Source organism: Clupea harengus, chromosome 20 (genome assembly GCF_900700415.2).
Source record: "Clupea harengus chromosome 20, Ch_v2.0.2, whole genome shotgun sequence".
In the NCBI taxonomy this organism is placed as follows: Eukaryota; Metazoa; Chordata; class Actinopteri; order Clupeiformes; family Clupeidae; genus Clupea; species Clupea harengus.
In genome coordinates this window covers 20,256,453-20,276,374 of record NC_045171.1, presented here as the reverse complement: position 1 = coordinate 20,276,374, position 19,922 = coordinate 20,256,453, and the positions used below count along the sequence as shown (strand labels likewise).

Genomic DNA, 19,922 nt, shown 5'->3' with positions numbered 1-19,922 from the left:
GATGATCTACCGCCATCTTGTGGTGGGTTTATTCCATACAAGACGACTGCATTTCAATTTGTGTTGAGTAATGTAAATACAAAAGATGTTCAGCCTGTAGGTCTGCACGTATCAAATAATATGTTCTATAATGTTACATTCTCCTTCTATTATTTATTTATGCATTATTATTAGTAGTAGTAGTAGTAGTAGTAGTATTAATAATAATAATATATAGTCTGTAATAATGCAATTACCCTACAGTTCATAATTTCACTTTTCCCAGGATTAGGAAACTAGGAGAAAAATACTTTCTTTAAGTTCTTTATGTTGTTTTTGTTAACTATTAATTTGAGTCTATATAGCAATCATCATGGGGATCGCTAAGAGTTTTTTTACCCTCTCATGTACTCTCTCTCTCTCTCTCTCTCTCTCTCTCTCTATCTCTCTCTCTCTCTCACACACACACACACACACACTCACACACAACGTGCAAACGGGACGTCAAGGTCCCTACTGTGTTCATAAGCTGGTAGACTATCCAAAACGTGACGCTTCTATCAGGGGATTGGTTCAGTGCCATGTCAGTACATGCGCCCACCCTCCGAGTGTTTGAGATTGAGTTGGAAGTGTTTGAGACACTAGGCTAGACACCAAGACATAGGGGGTGGGGAGGCACCTGATAATCGTCATTGACACACACCGCAGGCGAAGCGACATCCGCGACTGGAGAGGCAGAAGTCATTTAGCCAACTGACAACTTGCGCGGCGATGGAAGAGGAAATACTGCCGGCAGACGACGGTCTCTCGGCTCCTAAGATCTGCCGCCAGCAACGCAGTCTATACAGCGCGCTCAAGACGTTCCCGAACAAGCGGGCAGCTGGCAAGGCGAGGTATGACAGACCCACAATGGTGGATATCCCGCATCTCGGAGACGGCGGAGGGCAGCATCCCCATACGTCTTTCAATCACCATAATCAGTATTTACATCAGCAGCAGCGCCTGCAGTTTCAACAAGCCACAGTCACCATCAGCAGCAGCCAGCAGCAGCAGCATCAGCTGCCCCAGACATCATATCGTTTTCCCTGCGAAAACAGGCCCAGCAGCAGCAGCGTCGCGACAACTACCTCAGCATCAGCAGGGAGCGGTACGGCAGCAGCATCTCTTGGCAGCCAGCGGAGGATCGGCGGCGGCGGTGGCAGCGTTGGAGCAGGGTTGCGCCCCGACTCCAGACACCCGGGGCGAGCCGAGCTGTGCCACGAGTCTCCAGACTGCAGTTATGGAATAAGCAACGGTATGCCTTAAACGACTTTTCATGCTCTAGTAGTCAACAAACATGACGCAGATACTCAACGACTCCTACTAGCAACATACCCAAGCCACTTAAATATAGAAGTTAATAAGTTATTCATTTTTACAGCCGTTAAAAGTAAAACGTCACCTGGTGATGATCACTTATATGCCAGTGACCTACACAGCCTACACATTTGCTTCAAGTACTTTTGACATTTCTTTACTGATAAACAACTACAAAACTTTAAAGCAGTTTGTGTGTGTGTTGCTCAGGCATGTGTGGTAGGCTATTGTCTGTTGAGATCTGGACGCAGTTAGAGATCTGCTGACTAGTGATAATGTGTGTGTGCAAACAAGGTAGGCTACTCATATCGAAAAGGGCTCTTGATAATTAGAAACTGCAAATGGCGACTGCTCCAGGAGGGGATGAACTTTATGAAGAGGCCATTTTTGTGAATCCCAAAGGGAAGCAATTCAGCCTGAATTAAGTCAAACATTTTCACAAACATCTGTGTTGCATCCTTTTTGCGTTCGTGCTATTACGTTTTATATCGCAGTAGCACAAGTTAAGTTTAAACAAACCTAATCACAAGAGATTACATGACAAGCTCTGTTATTTGTTTCAGATCTTTGTTTTAGTTCCTTGTTGTAGCGACCCTTAGAACAAATCTAAGAACCCAGATCGGGCAGCTGTTCCAACCAAATGAATCCCAGGGTCAACCGTTAAATGCCGTTAAATGGTTATACCATAGAGCTGTACAAAGGGGATACAAAGGCATTGTGGTGGGAAATTACCTGGGACGTTAATGCCTATGCGACTTTCCCTGAAAACAGCCCTGACTCATCCAGGCCAGTAGGGCAGCGGCAGAAACATCCCCTGGGGATAGGAGGACTGCGTGATGAGCCGCTGCTGTGGGTTCTGTATGTAATAGTGAAAGTAAAGCTCTGCACCTATGTGATTTGATGTTTCCTGTTGTGTGGGAACATGTCATCACTGACAAGGTGAGGAGGGATGGGACAGAGGAGGATTTGTTTAGGAGTGAAGTTGTCCAGCTGTTGCATCTATTGGTTGATACAAGTTAAAGATAAAAAAGTGCAGGGTTATTTTTAATTTGCGTGTGCAATAAAGCTGGGTTGACACCCAACCTCAGATTTACTGATGCCTTGGAGCAAGAGGTGCCAACTGCAGACGAGCTAAAGTCTGTACTCTTACATTCCAGTAATGTGGCACCAAACTCTCCAGATGAGGACGAGCATGCAGATTAAGTCTCAGATTAAGATCTACAGAGGTCGAGACTGTATGTATGAAGACAACCTTTAGCGTACGTATGTCTTGTCTCGAGTGATCGTTGTTCAGTGAAACATGCTTGGTACCAAAACGTTAAAGCTCTGTGTGGTGGTGTGTGGTTCTTGTGGGATCTGACTCAGACAGATGGAAGATGCTAACAGTATGAGATAGAGGTCAGTGGGCTGGTGCTGTACCAGTCCCTTCACAGGCCTCATCTGGATATCCTGGATATAATACTAATAGCCATGGCCTTTAACTTGCTGGTCAGCCCCTGCAAAACCAAAGTGAGACCCCTAAATGGCAGTGCATTATTAAGGCGTCATATTTCACTGTTCCCTAAGTCTGCCGCCACAGAACTATTTGATTTGGCTAGTGACTGATTGCCAGCATAAAACTGACACAGTGGCAGTGCCTCTTACAAGGCGTACCCTCGTTTCTTCATTTTTTTGTCGGTGGGGGGTGGGAGATTTTGGGAGCCAAAAGGTATCTTTTCCCGCATCTGCAGAAAGTTGTCACGGTGTAGTGCGTGATAAGCTGGAAAGCCTTAAACTGGGCACGGGAAGTCAGCGGTGAGTAAGCCGATAATCAACGATCACGCTGTTCTATTAAGCAGATCATCAAAGAGCATGCTGTGAAACAGGATTAAATGCTTAATCAGCAGCCGAGAGAGAGAGAGACAGAGAGAGAGAGAGAAGGAGTAAGAGAGAGAGAGAAAGAAAGAGAGGGAGATGGATATCAGTGTGATAATAAGGATGTGGCCAGATCTTCAGTCTATTTCCTCTTGCTCTATTTACGTGCAAGAGCACCATTCTGTCCCTGGCGAGGCACAACCCTCTGTTGGGCCACTGTCACGAGAGCACCATTCAGTACGTCTGGTTCCCTAAAACTACAGCTGTGTGCAGTGCAAATATCTTTGTGTGTGTGTGTGTGTGTGTGTTGACATGTGTGTGTCTGTATTTGGATGCATGTGGTACATATGTGTATTAATGAACTACATCTTCACACAGTGTATACATCTTTGTGTGTGTTTATGTGTGTGTTGGGGGGGGGGGGTGGTGGTTACATGTGTGTATCTGTATGTGTGTGTCTGTATGTGTGTGGTGCATATGTGTATTAATGAACTACATCTTCACACAGTGTATACATCTTTGTGTGTGTTTATGTGTGTGTTGGGGGGGGGGGGGGGGGTGGTGGTGGTTACATGTGTGTATCTGTATGTGTGTGTCTGTTTGTGTGTGGTGCATATGTGTATTAATGTGTAGATGAGAGAATGGGAGGGTAATTGTGCATATGGAGCTCCAGTGAAGGCAGCTGTTGTGCCCAGGGGGAGGCAAACGGTGACAACAGCTTCTGCTTTTTAATTCCGGCAGGCGCGGGGAGAGAGGCGCACCCAAGGACGTGGCTCTGAAATCGCTGTAATAACGCAAATTGCATTTAAAAGCTCTCCCAAAGAGATTGTGATTAAAATAAATGGGGCTCATAAATTTCCCTCTCCCCATCGCGTGTTGTGTTTAATGAAATTTTATGAGACTCAGTCTGTGCACAGTGTCAGGGACAAAGTGTGTGTGTGTGCAAGTGTGTGTGTGTGTAAGTGTGTGTGTTCTAGAGAGGGAGAGAGAGCGAGCGAGCGAGGGAGGGAGGGAGGGAGGGAGGAAGAAAGGGCAAGAGGGAGAAATGAGAAAGCGATGGGGGGAAATGATATCAGATTCATCTCGGTGGGTAAACAGAGACGGCGCGCATATTAATCCATCGCCACATCTGCACCGGCGCGATAGTCACGTCTCCGACTCCTGCCGAGACGTGCCCGTCCGTCACATTTCCTCCACAGCAACGGCTGGGGCCTGGTAATTACCTGCCTTGTCTCTTTGTGCGAGGATGACAGATTCATAATCGCTCAGCAAGAGATGCACAAGATCTCTAGTCTCATTTTGTAGCCAAGTGGGGGAAGGGAAGGCGGAGTGTGTGTGTGTGTGTGTGAAGGCGGAGTGTGTGTGTGTGTGGGGGCGGGGGGGTGCCTTTGCCACGCCTGTCGTGTTGGTTTAGGGTTCTCCTGGCTACGACACACAGAGCTTTGACGGCATGTTGTTTTGTTTGATCTCCTGTTTATTTGTGTCGTGGGTGGAGTAAAGGTGAAGGCGTGGGGGTGGGGGGGGGGTGGCACCTTGCCTCTCCTCTAGGCTTCATCTCTTCTCTCACACCCACACCCAGCATACAAATCACATCCATGCAGCAAACAGTCTGTGCTCTGGGTGTGCGCAGAATTCTGTGCAAAAGATTTGATTTTGGCCAAGCGGATGCAACCTGTCTCTCTCTCCTCCCCGCTCCCCTCCCCTCCCTCCTAAAAAGATGTGAGCGCCTGATAATGGTGGCAGAGTGAAAATAGAAAGAGGAAGAGAGAGATGAAAGATGGAGATAAGATGGATGGCAGGGGAAGGCCTCTGTGGCAACTGTGGAAACCACAGAACAGCGAAACCACGTAACTGAAAACACAGCTAGTCACTGTAGAATGCAGCCCCTATATTCAAAAACATAAAAAAGCATGCTATACACAAGACAAGAACATGACACTATGTATTCAGATAGACTGTACTATATGCTAAACATAATATATACATACAATGGGAATACAGTATCCACTTATATCCACAATATATATACATGTGTATATAGCATAATATTCATATGTTTTTTATCCCTTTCATGTACATAAATGGGACCATGCTTATCTCTGTTCTCACTTGGTCTCCCTTCCTCTCCAGAGAATCGCCTCATTCTGGACGCATTTGCCCAGCAGTGCAGTCGCGTGCTCAGCCTCCTGAACAATAATGGCCGCTTCATGGAGCCCCACACTCCCCTGCCTGTGCCCACCTCCTCCCACATCAAGCAGGAGGACCAGGAGCGGCCGGGCACCGGGCCCTCTCCTATGGCCAAGCCCCGGCCCGACGAGGGTTCTGCTCCGGACCCAGCGGACCAGGGGGCCCAGCGCGCGGGCCCGTGGAGCCAGCAGCAGACCTCCACCTTCCTGCGCATCTTCACCGAGTCCCTGCAGAACTACCTGCTCACCGGGCCGCCGGAGGGGGAGCGCTGCCGGCCGGCCCACGCGGAGCCCGCGGCGCCCGCTTCCCCCAGACACAACATGGGCGGCTGGGCCTCGCCGTCTCCGTCCGAGTCCTACGGCCACCCGTCGTCCACCCTGCCCGAGGAAGAGGAGGAGGAGGAAGGCTGCTGTCCGCGCTGCATCGAGCTTGAGCAGGAGGTGCTGTGCCTGCAGCAGGAGAACGAAGAGCTGCGCAACAAACTGGAGAGTGTGCCAGGTAGATACCACTTTAAATAGCCACACGTCAGGATAGCAAAGGGGCAGTACCACAGCTGCCAAATGTTTGGCCGTGTTATTTACGTATTAACCATTAATCATAGACCATGTTGATTACATGTCATTTCAGTCTGATGATAAATTCTATTTCACAGATGAGTTCACACGATTGATAGCACCATAGGCCATGCGCTGTGGAGTGTGAGGTGTTTTCTATCAGTGTATCTCTTCGATTCCCACTTTAGAGAACACGTGAAATCAGCATCATGCTTGTTGTCACAAACAAGCAAGGGAATTTGGACCAGAGCCTCTGACTGGAATCCCTGCTTGTGTAATGATTCACCTGGCAGTTAGAACCGAGTATATCTGCCAAGCTATTTTTCACTCACCCCCTGTTTGGAGGGAGTCTGGCTGGAGTACCTACCTTTGTTCCTCTGAAGGAATGAATCCACATAGAGCCATACAAATGACTCTCCCAGGGACATTTAACCCATCGGCAGTAGTAAATACAGGATATTATTGAAGTTTAGGTTGATCGACTGTATATGGTACATGGAATAACAAAGGAAGTTTTGGACACTGTGCAAGATTCTCCCTCCTACATTAATATTGTACTAAACTGCTTCATCTGCGTTGAAATTATGGTCCCTTCCCCTTCTTTGGAATGTGCCAAAAATTCAGTGGATCTGACACCCTGAGTAGAAAAATGTGAACAGAGCAATTTAACAGTTATAGGGATCGTTCGGAGCTTTTGGAACATTTGGACACTATTTCTGTGTTAACCGAAAAAAAATCCAGAACAGGGATTTTTGATTGGAAAAATGTGCTTGAAGATCTATGTAATGACTCAAGATCTGACTGAATCTGATATAAATAATCAAAAGAAGCAATTGTGAGGCCTGATGTTTTAGTGGCTGGACTGTAATTTCGTAATTGACCTTTCAAACTGGTTTCCTTTGCAGCCCCCTGTCAGAGTGTGCTGGACTTCTTTAAAGCTGTGCTGCAGCATCACAACCAGTTTCTCCAGCCTCCCATTGATGAACAGATGACAGAGGTGAGGACACAGGTGATGGACATTTCTGATAAGGTCACATGGTCTCTGAGCAGGTCACATGTCTCTCTCTCTCTTAAATTCAGCATATATATATATATATATATATATATATACACTCTCTGCAATATGACAAGTAATACCTTGGGTGGAAATCTGTCAATGGGAAGATAGCACTCACTACATGTTATCACTCGTTGTAGTAAAACACATCTTGTTGATTGAACATGCAGTAAATAATCAAAGGCAGTAGCAAACAAACAAACCCATTCATATTCGTAGAAAAGCATTGGCAAGTATTACTGGGACAAACGTAGAGTACCTTGACCCTTTTATGTTTTTACCTGGACCATGATACAGACACCCGCTGTTGTGAACTTCAAGTCAAGTCATGAACCAAAACTGAAACTCTTGTCACAACACATGAACACACATGAAACTAAACTGCAATTCAAGCTACACATGCAAATAGGGAGATGAAAAAGCTTTGAGACTTGTATTGCATAACTACAGCCAAGCACCAAGTTTCATAACAGCTTAGTTACAGACCCTTGATCGGTAGAGTATCTGTGGGCAAAGCATCTGGTTTCAAGGTCCAATAAGTTATGGGGATTCCCACGGCCATCCCCATGACAAATGCTGTTATTACGCTTCTACAATAAGCTAGTGTCCTAAAACCATACGGTTAAACACATGTTAGGCTTTTTTGTACAGTTGTTATGAATGTTTTGGTGGTAACTAGTGTTTATAACATCCTCAAAGGCATTTTGATGGCATATAGACAAGAGAAGGTTAAACACACCTGTCGTTCCCACCAACCGCCTAAGCTATTCACTGTGCAGTGTGGTCTGAAACCCAGCAAAAATGTAAGAGCAGCTTTTACAGCATGACTGCGCCAAATCCATCACCAGAATACAAGAGTTAGCAAGCTAGCTAGATTGATCAGGGCCAACTGTGTTTTTGTTGATGTTTGCAAGGCAAGTTTTTTGCAAATGAAGGAGGGTGCGACATTTTGTTATTGCTCGCTATATGCAACAAATGCATGTTGTATTAGTGACGGTGTTATATAACCTCCAGGGTAGCAAACAGCTGTTGGGGAACTACCCGCTCTTCATCACCAACAAGCAGTGGGACGAGGCAGTGAACTCTTCCAAAAAAGATGGCCGACGCTTGCTCCGCTATCTAATCCGCTATGTCTTCACCACGGACGAGCTCAAGTACTCCTGCGGGCTGGGCAAGAGGAAGCGCTCCGTCCAGTCGGGTGAGATCGGCCCCGAGAGACGCCCTCTGAACCCGGTCAAGGTCACCTGTCTCAGAGGTAGGCCCAGCAACCTGATGCTGCCGATGGTCACGTAGAGTTGGGGAGATGGTGTTACACTTGGCTAGAAGCTGTTAAATAATAGCTTGGTTGTACAGATCACACCATGTCTTAATTGCAAGTGACACAAGCGAGCGACAAAGGGTCACTTTCAGTAAGGACATGGTGTCAAGGACCACTTTGTAGTCTTAGCTACAGTAAATGCATGCAGTTAAAGTACATGGTGATACCCAACATACCCCTTTCAAATACATATGCCAACAGTTAAGAAAAGTATCTTGCATTCCATTACTATTTGTTTAGCAGTTGACAAGGGTAGAAACTCTCCAGCACAGTTGAAACGCTTGCAAATCTTCCCCGTCTTCCCAGAGTTCATCCGAATGCACTGTGCTTCCAACCCCGACTGGTGGATGCCCTCCGAAGAGCAGATCAACAAAGTGTTCAGTGACGCGGTGGGTCACGCTCGTCAGGGACGGGCGGTGGGCACTTTCCTGGCCAACGGTGGTTGTGGTGGAGGAGGAGGTGGAGGGGGCGGTGGCAGTGGAAGTAGCAGCAGCAGTAGCAGCCTCTACATGGAGGGCTTTGACGGCCAGCTGTCCCAAGATGAGCTCTTCCTGAAGCCCCCACAGAATGGACTAGGTGACTAAGCCATTTAGTTTGACTGACCTCAAAACTTTCTTTAAAAGACAAACCCACGCAGTGCAGACGCAAGGCCCAGCCACGCTCTGTGAGCTGTTGAACTGACAATAGTATTATTGAAAAACAGGCGCCAAATACAGCGCGTAAATGGCTCCCCCTTTGTGCCAAGAAGAGACTTCTTCCAACCTGTGAACATTCCAGTCCTCAACATCCTGAAACCTCTACCGTCCATTTTTAATGTGTGTGTGTTTTTGCTCGTTTCCATCCTGGGACCTGGCCTTGCACAGCTCTGATGTTACATGGCTGGTTCGCCTCACAATTGCACCCAGAGTAGTAGGATTTCTTAAAATCCTTGTTTTGTATTTGAGGTTTTATTATCGATACTATAGTATTACTGCAATAGCCGTTTGCATTCCTACTTATGAAATGCCTTTGTAATGTAAAGTTTTTTATTACTCAGGATATATGTTGATATTTTTGCCTCATTGCTATATCTGCCATGCCATAAACTGTGGTTCTGAATGTACTGGAATATACTGTTCAAGTAAGTTATTTGAAAAAAAAGGAAAATAATCCACGCATTAGTGCAAAATAATCGTTAACAGATTGTTATGGTGCTATGTCAAATCTGATGTTTAATTTACTTAAATAACTTTAAATGATATAATGCATTTGCTACTCTGCCAGAGCAGAGAAAAAAGTGCCATGTTGTATCTGAACTTGTTGAATACATGCACACAACGCCAAGTCTGTATGTAGAAGAGTTACTGTACCTATATTTCCTTCATGGGTTTCTATTGACCTGGTTTGTGACATCTGTGTGACATTTTCATGTCTCTTAAAGACCAAAATAGCACTTTCGTTTAACATTTACATGATGACAGTCCCTTGGGACTTGCAAGGCATTACTGCTTGAACTGTGTTTTTACATTTGCACTGTATGTACAAATGTGCACTAAGGGTTGGACCTGTGTCGATGGAAATCTCTGTTATGAAGCACTGCCATGCGAATTGAAGGCCTGTGTGACAACTTAACCCTTGCTAATAACAGACATCTTTCCAACAGCATGTTATGTCTGCTTATCCTTATCACCTTGTCCTGCTGAACTCAAGAAATGGTTTTAGTAAAAAGCCTCAAGCACTAAGGCTTATGTCATTGTGCTGTACCATGTTGTGACTGTGAACTTGTAGCCACCATTGCTCTCTACCAATTAATCTTTTCCTCTCTGAGTTACCCTGTCAACACTGAAATTGACAGACTAACAGAATTCTAATTACGTACTTGTGATATCTTTTTTCAGTAGCTTCTTTGTCAGTTAAAATAGTTTACTGACGAAAAAAAAAAATAGCTAAACAGGTGTCCTTTATGCAGAGGGATTTAACTGGGACCGTGCTGTATCTTCTTAAAAAGAGATATTAAAAGTGACTTCAGTCTGGAACATGTGTCATACAGCTGTGTTGTTTAGGGAGTCGCCTTTGCAGGAGTACCATGCCTTTGTCTGACCCACCAGATGGCAGTCCTTCTCAACCCAGAGAGAGAGAGAGGGAGATGTCATGTGCTTTCTTTACTTATGTCATACAAAACCATCCGAGTGCAGTGTGCTACCATATAAATAGCTTTTGGTACGTGTTCCCCTGGCCTCTTCCTTGATAGACTAACAACAAACGAATTGTTAGTAAATTCTGTACTTCAAGCAGTCAAATTTGTGGGTGATGTATATTGGCTGTGAATATTTGTGTGAATGTTTTAGATAATAATGGAATTCAGCAATAAATGACTAAGAAATGTGCTACTGTAGGCTGAAGGAACAAAATACGCTCTCCACGCCTGTCAAAGTTTTGCCAAAGTGGTCAATGAAACCGCATGTTTGATGATCAAATTTGGCTTCACAGTTTAGCAGGCGCTATCTGTGTAAAGGCTATATTTGAGTGAAATCTGTAATTTACTCAGTAGCACTGTCTAATTACTGCCGGCCTGGATTTGGCCTAGGCTAAATTATATTTGCGCTGTTTATCCTGCGGTGTTGAGCAGGATAAAACCACGGTATTTGTAAATGATCCTGTCCCAAAAGCATTTAAATGATTCACAATACAGTCCTATTTTGACATTCTGTAATTCCGGGTTCGGCAATTACAATTGCCTAGCTCTTGCCATTGTAGCTCTGTCTAACCATAGGGTAGCCTTCCATTGGACTAGCAGTGAAGTTGGTTTCATATCTGTGTAACCCGCAGATCACGACCCTTAGATAAAAGCTACTAGAGCAAGCTGTCAGTGGCAATTGTTTACGTAATCTGCTTTACCATTCTGGGAGAGCTTCGTGATTTCCACTGAAAATAATGATGTGCATAAGTGGACGGATTGAGAGTTGATAGCGCCGTTAGTTTGCAGCAGAGCGCCCCGCCCTGGTTTTGGAGACAAACACAACTTTTCGCTCGGCCAGCGGCTGTCACCGCATAGGACCGCATTACTAAATGGTGCGTCTGTGAAGAAGCATGTTCGTTCGACCTACGCTTCTTTTTACATCGTCGTAAGTGATGTCAACATATTCATCATATAGCCTGGATAGTGCATACATGAAACGAAAATGTTATGCATGTGACGCTGCGTAAGTGTAGCCTGCTCTTCAGTTCGGCAGATATCTTGCACCGCGGGCCACAATTGTTACAGTGGGCGGGCCGTCATCACAATGAGTTATCAAAATCTGTGAAGATGATGATGGACTGACGAGCCAGGAGTAAACAGTTTGGAGGACTGAAGTTACAATTCGCGTAAGGACGTTGTTTTTGTTGACTAGTGGCATTGAGGGTTGCTTCAAAGACAAATGAATGCTTGCTCAGCGTAGCATTTTAATATCCAATGACGGATATTACTCCGGATTTTATCGTATGCGTTTGGGGATTATGCAGAGATTTTGAGCTTCCCTGCACGAGCAAACACAGTGAGCTGGGCCGGACAAACGCAAGGGCGAGTGCACGGACGCCAGAAGAGTAGTAACCGAATGCGCAATTGTCAAGACCGTTAGACAATTCCTGGAAAAAACAGCAGAGCGAGAGGAAGGTTCCTCTCCGTTGTGCTCTCCCACTGCAAGCATCCAGTTTATGTCATAGCAAACATTTCAGGATGCCTCTGATAAGCCTGGACGACGACGATCAGAGATGGGTTCCCACGCATGTAAATGTGACCGTCCTTCGGGCAAGGGGATTGAGAACGAAGGGCAAACACGGCAGCCGCTATGTTTACACCATCATTCAGCTGGGGAAAGAGAAATACACCACTGGTCTGGTGGAGAAGGGAGCGGAACCGGAGTGGATTGAAGAATGTGCTTTCGAACTAATGCCCGGGTTGTTGGAGTTGGAAGGAACGGGTGCCTATCCCCCGGGAAGCAGCAACTTGGTCCTCACAGTGATGCATCGAGTGCTAATTGGACTTGACGTGTTTCTTGGTCAAACTATTGTCCCCCTGGACGAGGTCTTTCAAGATGGAATGTGCCCGAGAAATGAGTAAGTTTTCCCTTAAATTATAATTGGTAGTGGGCCTCAGGAAAGAGTTCAGGCCTCATCCCATCAGAAACTGTTTGAGTGTTCACAGAAAATGGTAATTTGTTGTACCACCTGAAACTAATTCGTAACGTGGAGTTTGAGTTTGAGTAGAGGCCTGAAAACGACTGCTGTTGAGACGGTTGTTTTAACACTACAGAGCATAGGGCTAATCATTCTAATAGGTCGGAACGAAATTTTAAGAACCATAAATGCTTTGCATGGCAGTAGATGGTCCCAAGGCAGAAAACGACATCTAGATGTCTAATGTCTACTTGACAAACGTGTATGCTACCTATGCCATACAACAGACTGTAAAAGATCAGGTTATATTACAGCATGGTATGGAGCAGCATTTCAGATAGCGCCCACCACATTCCTTAGATGGCGCAGCACATCCGGCTGAGATGCCACTCTCAGCAGTGCAGCATTTGTTTGGGCAGCGTGCTGCTGTGCCAGGCACTGTCAGGGCTATTAGAGCAGACGTTCAAGAAAGCTACAACGCCACAATACGATGACACTCTAGAATATTCCTTTCCTTACATTTATAGTCCTCCACATTTGTGAAAATCCTCACATTGCTTACATAATTGAGGAGGACAGGCCTTTTCTGTGGTGTTTGGTGGGTGAGGTTTTAACCAAGTCATCTATTTTCCTCATCAGTGTACGTTTCAGGCATTTAGAGTGCACTAAAACGAAGCAGATGGGCCCTCTGGTCAATTTAGGAAACTAATAAAGGCTACCCAACTAAATAGGATTCAAATGAGTGTCGTGGTATCAACATCTTCAAAACAAACTGATATAGGCCTAAGATGCATAGCTTGTACTGATTTCCAAAGAAAAAAAAGTTAATCTGGAGTATAGGATTTTTGGGGGGATGTGGGGATCTTATATACCCAGGCCTGCATACTATGCCTCGTTAATATTTATCTTCCTGAGTTTTGATTATTAACTATTAACACCAACATATATATTCCTCAAGCAGGACACAGACTCTTGACATTGTTTTAAACATTGTATAACACAATTGAAAAGATTGCATGGACTGCATTTTGAGCCACTGAAACCCACCCAAATAGCTATCTGAGGCAGAGGAATGGGGGCGCTTGTGACAGTCTGACACGTGGAGTTACTTGTGGGGGTAAAATGTCCAGCCTGCACATGCAGTATCAAGTCACCAATCCAGAGTGTTGGGGGGGGAAGACAACGCTAAACATCTGGCTTCAATTCTGAGGTCCGCCTCTCTCTCCACTGCACGAGACACGCGTGCTGAAGAGGAAGGCGTTTGCTTTGGCTCCGGTATGTGTGTCTGGCCAGCATAGAAGGTGCTCTGCACAGAAAAGCAAAATACAGGGAGTAGTTTTAGGCTTGGAAGACCAAGACAAAAGAACACGCATGTATGGCAATAGTATCCTACGCAGATACTGATTTATTTTTTTCTGTGAAGAAGAAATTCGTTGTTTTATTATTCTGATGGTGCGGCTGCACTGGCAGCAAGCTTCACTTTGTCTGACCATTTTGAGATTTCCAACATGCACTTCTTTCCCTCATCTTTGAAAAGCATAAACATGAAATCTAATTGTTGAGGTAGTAAATAAATAAATAAAACTGAATGTGATTTGGTGAACTTTAAAGAGCAACTTCAGAGTACTTCACAGTGTTACTTAATGATACGTCTCATAACCATATCTCTGTCCTATGACTGTAGATGGCTGAAGCTCCACTCAAAGGCAGGCAGGCCAGAGAAAGAGCGAGGGGACTTAAATGTGACGGTCCAGTTCACCCGCAACAACCTAACAGCCAGCATGTATGACCTGTCCGTCAAAGACAAGCCCCGCTCCGCCTTCGGCAAGCTCAAGGACCGTGTCACAGGCCGGAAGAGGGAGGTGGAGTCCTCCTCGGCCATCGTCCCCGGCCGCTTTGCCGCCCTCTCGGGGTCCGCGGGCCATCCGTTCAGCGAGGGGGCGCAGAGAGAGGAGGAGCAAACGGAGGAACCCGTCGTGGAGGAGAGGGAACGCAGAGGCAGCAAGGTCAAGGACTTCTTCGGGAAGCTGCGGAAGTCCTCGGACACGAGGTCCTGCTCATCCTTGGCCTCGGACAGCAGCATGGCGTCCTCGGCAGGAGAGCCCTTCTGCCCTCCAGTGGAGCTCTCCAGCACCCCCATCTACAGCAGCAGGGTGGTGGCCGAGAGCTTCCGCGGAGAGACGGAGGCAGGAGGAAAAGGTTGGAGTTGATTTTTATTGATTCTCCTGAGAACGGGAGGGGGTGGTGTTATTGATAATGTTTGCTGAGCGATCATTTGAAGATGAACTTCACTTTTAGGTTTGAGAAAACATATAACGCAGCACAATGATGCATTTTGAAAATAAGTCAAACGATAGGTTCTTGTGAATTTCTGTGACTTCACATTAAAAGCATTTAGTGTGAGAAAGCTGCCTGCTCTCAGGCTTATTTCAGTGTCTGCATCACTCTCTCACTCTACTGTCTCACTCTCTCACTCTACTGTCTCAATCTCCAAACAGCCTTCACACAACAGGACCCTAAGGTGATGACACACAAGCGTGCCTACAGCGACGAGGCCAGCAAGGTCACCACCACCTCCTCCTCCTCTGTCCCCCGGTCCTGCCCCGCGGTGGAGACCCTGAAAGGCCAGAGCATGGTGCTGTCCAAGTCCTCTCTGTGCATCAACGGCAGCCACGTGTACTCCCCTGAGACCGCTGGCCCCGCAGGACCCAAGGCTAACCCGGGCACGCTGCCTGCTCGACGGGCACTGCTGGAGAAGTGCTCTCCGCTCTCGCGCTCCCTCCAGAACCTCACGCGCCGCGGCGACGACCCTCAGAAGGCCGCCCTTGCCGGAGGGGACGGTCGGCGCTGGTCCTTCGACAAAACCAAGAAGGAGGACGGCGGCGCTGATCAGGCAGCTGCCGGTGCCTCAGCCCAGGGCGCAGCGTCCGCGGACGAATGCTCCGTGCAGGCTGCAACAGCCCCGGCGGAAACGGCCGATAAGGGGAAGAGGCTGAGGAGGACTCTGTTCTCGAGCGCGAGGAGCGACTCGCTGCCGGCCAAGTCGGAACACGGCCCGGCCAGCGCTCCTCACGAGGGTCGGCTCAAGGGCTGGTTTGGCTCCGGCGACTCCCAGAACAAGCCAAGGTGAGTGAGGCCTGCTCAGCAGTGTATTACTGTATGGCAGCTCTTGGGGACGTTCATTAAAAAAAGAACAGGGAATACAATGTTACACCAGCATCACAAGAAAAATGAGCATGCTCTTTAAATGGGACAGAAAAAGTAATTAAGGCTTCACCCTTCTGTCCCTTCTAGATTGGTTTGTTATGGTGTACAGTCCTATTTCAGGGACACATGACAGGGAAGGTAAAAAGGCATATTGACTGAACAGAACAGTTAGTAGTTTCACTGGTATTGTGTCTGCCATTTTGTGGTTCCAATGAATGTAACTCTTAGTATTTGACCTCTCCTTTTCAGCAAGTATTTATCTCAATTCATTGGTGGAAAACTTCAGAAAATAGTATATTCATAATTTATTACATTGTTACTGTTAAGTTGAATTTGCTGTATTTAGAAGAGAAATACGCAGGTATAATTAGATTAGATTCAACTTTATTGTCATTGCACAGAGTACAAGTACTGAGGCAACGAAATGCAGTTATGGTGTGAAACATATGAAATATTTCGACTAATTTCATAGTGAAGTACAAATGTTTTCAATACCTAATAACAAGCTAAAGTTGTGTCTTAAGAATGAAAAATGTGTTCTAACTACATAGTTAATGAATTAGACAGAACCTTATTAAATAGGTGAGCTGTACTGTAGGTACATGAACAATGTGTGAGCATATGGAAGGGAACAGTGTTGTCAAGGACTGTCGCTTCATTGATTTTAATGGCAACATCAAGTGTTTTATTCATGCATCCCAATATCCCTGAATTATTTTGATTTGACTTAATTTTTGCCAGCTTTCTCACACATACACTGTCTGATGACCTGGAGTAAAAACAGATGAGTAAATCACTTTGACACTCATAAGTTTAAGGATCAGGTGGCCCTCCTTCCCCCTGTGACTCACTCCTATTTTTCTGGCTGGATGATTGGCCTTAGCTGGCATAGCTCTAACTGTGCCTTCCCTCCACAGCCTGGAAGTCTCTCCTAAGGTAGAGAACAGCCCAGACACCCCCTTACCCCTCCATCACCGCCTCCACAACCAGCCACAGCACCCCGCTCCTAGCCATCCCGCGCACGTTCCCTCATCCCCCGCCAACGGCTGTCACGCTAACCCCTTCACCCCATCCCCGCCTCCCACCTCCATTCCCATATCCCCCTCCAACCCCTTCCTCACGCGCCTGCAGAGCAACCCATTTTTCGAGGAGCTCTTAGCCGAAGAGGCTCTGAAGTCTCCCCCGGCTGCCGGCTACCCCGGCTCGCCTCTCTCCCAGTACGCGGCCCACCTCGCAAACCCGAGCCTCCCCAGCCCTGCCCATCGCGGTGGCATGCGGAAGGACAGGGCCGGCATTAAGAGGGAGCGCCCCAGGAGCGTGGCTAGGCAGAGGTCCCTCCCGGTGCTGTTGCCTGGAAGTTCAGGGTCGCCAGCGAGCAGCCTTCCCAACTCGTCCACCAACCGCTCGCTTTCAGAGAACATTACGGAGTGGGACGAATCGTTCGAGGCCTTCGCCGCAAGCAGGCTGAAATCGCCAAACGACACGCCTTCTGCACCAAACTCAACAACAACCCCGGACAATTACCACGCTGTCCCAGACATTAGTGGAGGTGGTCGAAAAGGATTCCCGCAGCCAACAGAAGTTCCTCCCCTGCCCCCTCGCAGACCTGCTGGAGCACCCTCCAAAGACAGAAGCTCGCAGAGTTGGTTGGGAAGCGCCGAAGAGCTCGCTGTGCAGAGGGAGGCCTGTTTCCTGACCCAGTCAGACCTGGCCTCTCGTCAGCATGTGAGAGAGCGAAAACACAGGAGAAACACCAAAAGTTGGACCCTTGGCGAAGAGCCCCCTGCAGAAAGTACACTCTGGGATTTGCACAGCGATCCCGAACACCATTACGTGAATATGTGTTTCACGTCAGCGATATCAGAGGTCGCAGAGTCCAGTGATGTAAACAACAGAACACAAACGAGTGGAGAACATGGCTGGAAGGCGGGTTCATCGGAGAGAGACAGTCCTGATGCGCAAGAAAGACGCAATATGGAAAGAAAGAACAACGCACTTAATTCTTCTCATTTTGACATGAACAAAGACGTTGTCCTGAGCATGGCACTGGGCTTTGCGACAGAAAATATATTAGACAGGAGCCCACTTTCTGATGATAAGCCTGTGACCTCTCCACTCCTCGTCAACATTGTCACAAGTGATAGTGAAAAACCACACAAGGCTCACAAGGACCTTACTCATACTGAATTGGAGCCTTTAGACAGGAGCCTTTGTGAACTTAGCCTGAGGCCAGACTGTCCATCCGACCATTCAGACAAGACCAAGGTGACCAATGGGATTAGCTCTTTTGTGGTTACCACCCCAGAGTCAGTTAAAAACATAGACAGTTGTGACTTCGCATTTGTAGACTCTGACAGTTCCCCGTCCGACATGACTATTAACACTTTTGAGATTTACGACCAGAATGCTAACAAGATGTTGACGGCTTTTCAGATGGTCTCTACCGTCGATTCCTCAGGGAAGCCCGTGTCCACGCCGGTGACTGCAGCAGTGAAGTCAGACCTCAAGGCATCTGAGTTGGAGATGCTCTCCAGCACAACCCCTTCTTTCTCAGTGTGTGAAACAAAGCAAGTGTCTGAACCCAGTGTCCTCAAAGCTGACTCATTGCATAATGAGCAAGGGGATTGCTCACCTCATTATAAATCCTCTCGTGGTGGGAAAGGAGGTTGCCAAGCCCATGGGAATACTTCATTTGAAGAGGAAATTAGACTCGACTTTGGAGACGAGAGACACACATCTTTTAACTGTGAGCTACCAAATCACCCTTTAAATCCTAGAAACCAGGCTGGAAATGTCATCGGTGCAGAGATAAGAGGAACAGAGTTGACATCCTCCACAACCCCGGCCCAACAGAGAAAATGTGCCACTCTCCCCCAGGAGTCACCCAGTGCAGTACCTGCAGGACAACAGGGTCATTCACTACCATATCCTCCACTGCCAAGGCCTGCAAAGAGCAACAGGGCTGAGTGAAGGGGGAGAGGTGTCCTTCACACCCAGTAGAGGCGGAGGCCCAATCATTACGGGGAGAGTGGGGTGTCCAGGGGGAACCAGGTCATGACCAACATTCAAACAGTGGAAAATGTTGGGCATTGGCATTGTTTGAAGTACAGTTTGATTGAGCTTTTTTCCCTCCCTAGTGGAAACCGAACATTTGTTGATAAGTAGGGTTGGGTACCGAGAACCGGTACCAATATGGAACCGGTTCCAATACAACCGGTACCTACCCGGACCGAAATGCAACGCAGATTTCGGTGCCTGAGCCAATTGAACACGGTCGCTAGGCAGATTCTGTGGGGCACATGTACAACTGTCCAGCTCCCAATGTAAACTTTGTCCTGTGTCGCTCACGCTCATTGGTGTTTTCATAGCAACAGTCTTATGACAGTGAAGAGCAGGCTAGCACAAACCAAACTAGCCATCAACTTTTTAACAGAGAAAATACCGTAAGGTAAACGGTCAAAAGTGTGGCTGTATTTCGCACAAAAAGATTCAAACATCGCGACGTGCAGCAAATGCAACAAAATAATTGCGTGAAAAGAGGGGAGAGAAGGCAAGAGTCAACGGCAGATCAACCGAAGACTGAAAAAAAAACGGAGATGACAGCTAAACTACCAACGGTAGTCTCTTAAAGGGGCAGTACACATTTTCTCGTACTCAGTGTGTTCAAGTAACAAGATTAACTATAAACAAGATAGAAAAGATAGGTATAAACAAATCATAAAATGGTGAAATTTCATGGAATAAATGCAAACAAAATAATACATTTTTGACTCCAAAGGCAAATATGCTCATATTTTTGAAGCTGTTTCTTGTATTTATTTATATTTATTTAAGTATACTATAAACTGTTGTTTACAGTTAATATATTTGTTCATAGTTTGAAGTTAAAAAGTTTGAAGCTGTAGTTGGAAGCCAAGTGTTTTGTATGTATTTATAATATACTTTAAACAATGAATATATTGTTCAATTTGAAGAAAAAAAAAAAGCCTTTCTTTAATGTCGTCAATCGTCGCTTTGTGCTTAAAAAAAAAAAAGTATCGGTTCAGGCACCGTTTAGGCACCGGTATCGTTTTAAAAGTATCGGTTTAGCACCAGTATCGGAAAAAACCCAAACGATACCCATCCCTAATTGTCTGTACTTTCAGATACATATCTGTGTGTACAGGCCTCATCGACACCATCGGAGAGGGTTTCTCCTGTGCAGGTCATGCGATCATTAGATTAGGTCATGCAGGTCATTAGATTAGGTGTCGCATTTTGCCGGAGAAGGCAA

General features: G+C 46.5%; 2 protein-coding genes across 3 annotated transcripts in view; both read left to right on the top strand.

Annotated features, from left to right (window-relative positions):
- The first annotated feature begins 471 nt into the window (after positions 1 to 471).
- Positions 472 to 10,320, top strand: LOC105905841 (BEN domain-containing protein 4). Its single transcript, XM_031558055.2, has 5 exons — positions 472 to 1,273; positions 5,320 to 5,874; positions 6,836 to 6,927; positions 8,002 to 8,242; positions 8,612 to 10,320. Exons 1-5 carry the CDS (start codon positions 751 to 753, stop codon positions 8,887 to 8,889), a joined length of 1,689 nt encoding a protein of 562 aa, XP_031413915.1. The 5' UTR covers positions 472 to 750; the 3' UTR covers positions 8,890 to 10,320.
- Positions 10,321 to 10,383: 63 nt separating this feature from the next.
- Positions 10,384 to 19,922, top strand: part of LOC122128571 (rab11 family-interacting protein 5) — a 57,547-nt gene continuing 48,008 nt past the window's right edge. The window contains exons 1-4 of one of the 2 annotated variants that reach the window (XM_042702808.1): positions 10,384 to 12,382; positions 14,127 to 14,641; positions 14,941 to 15,568; positions 16,567 to 18,489. In XM_042702808.1, coding sequence (XP_042558742.1) covers positions 12,003 to 12,382; positions 14,127 to 14,641; positions 14,941 to 15,568; positions 16,567 to 18,489 — 3,446 coding nt within the window. In that variant the 5' untranslated portion in view covers positions 10,384 to 12,002. The remainder of the gene's footprint in view (positions 12,383 to 14,126; positions 14,642 to 14,940; positions 15,569 to 16,566; positions 18,490 to 19,922) is intronic. The other variant, XM_042702809.1, reaches the window with a different exon arrangement.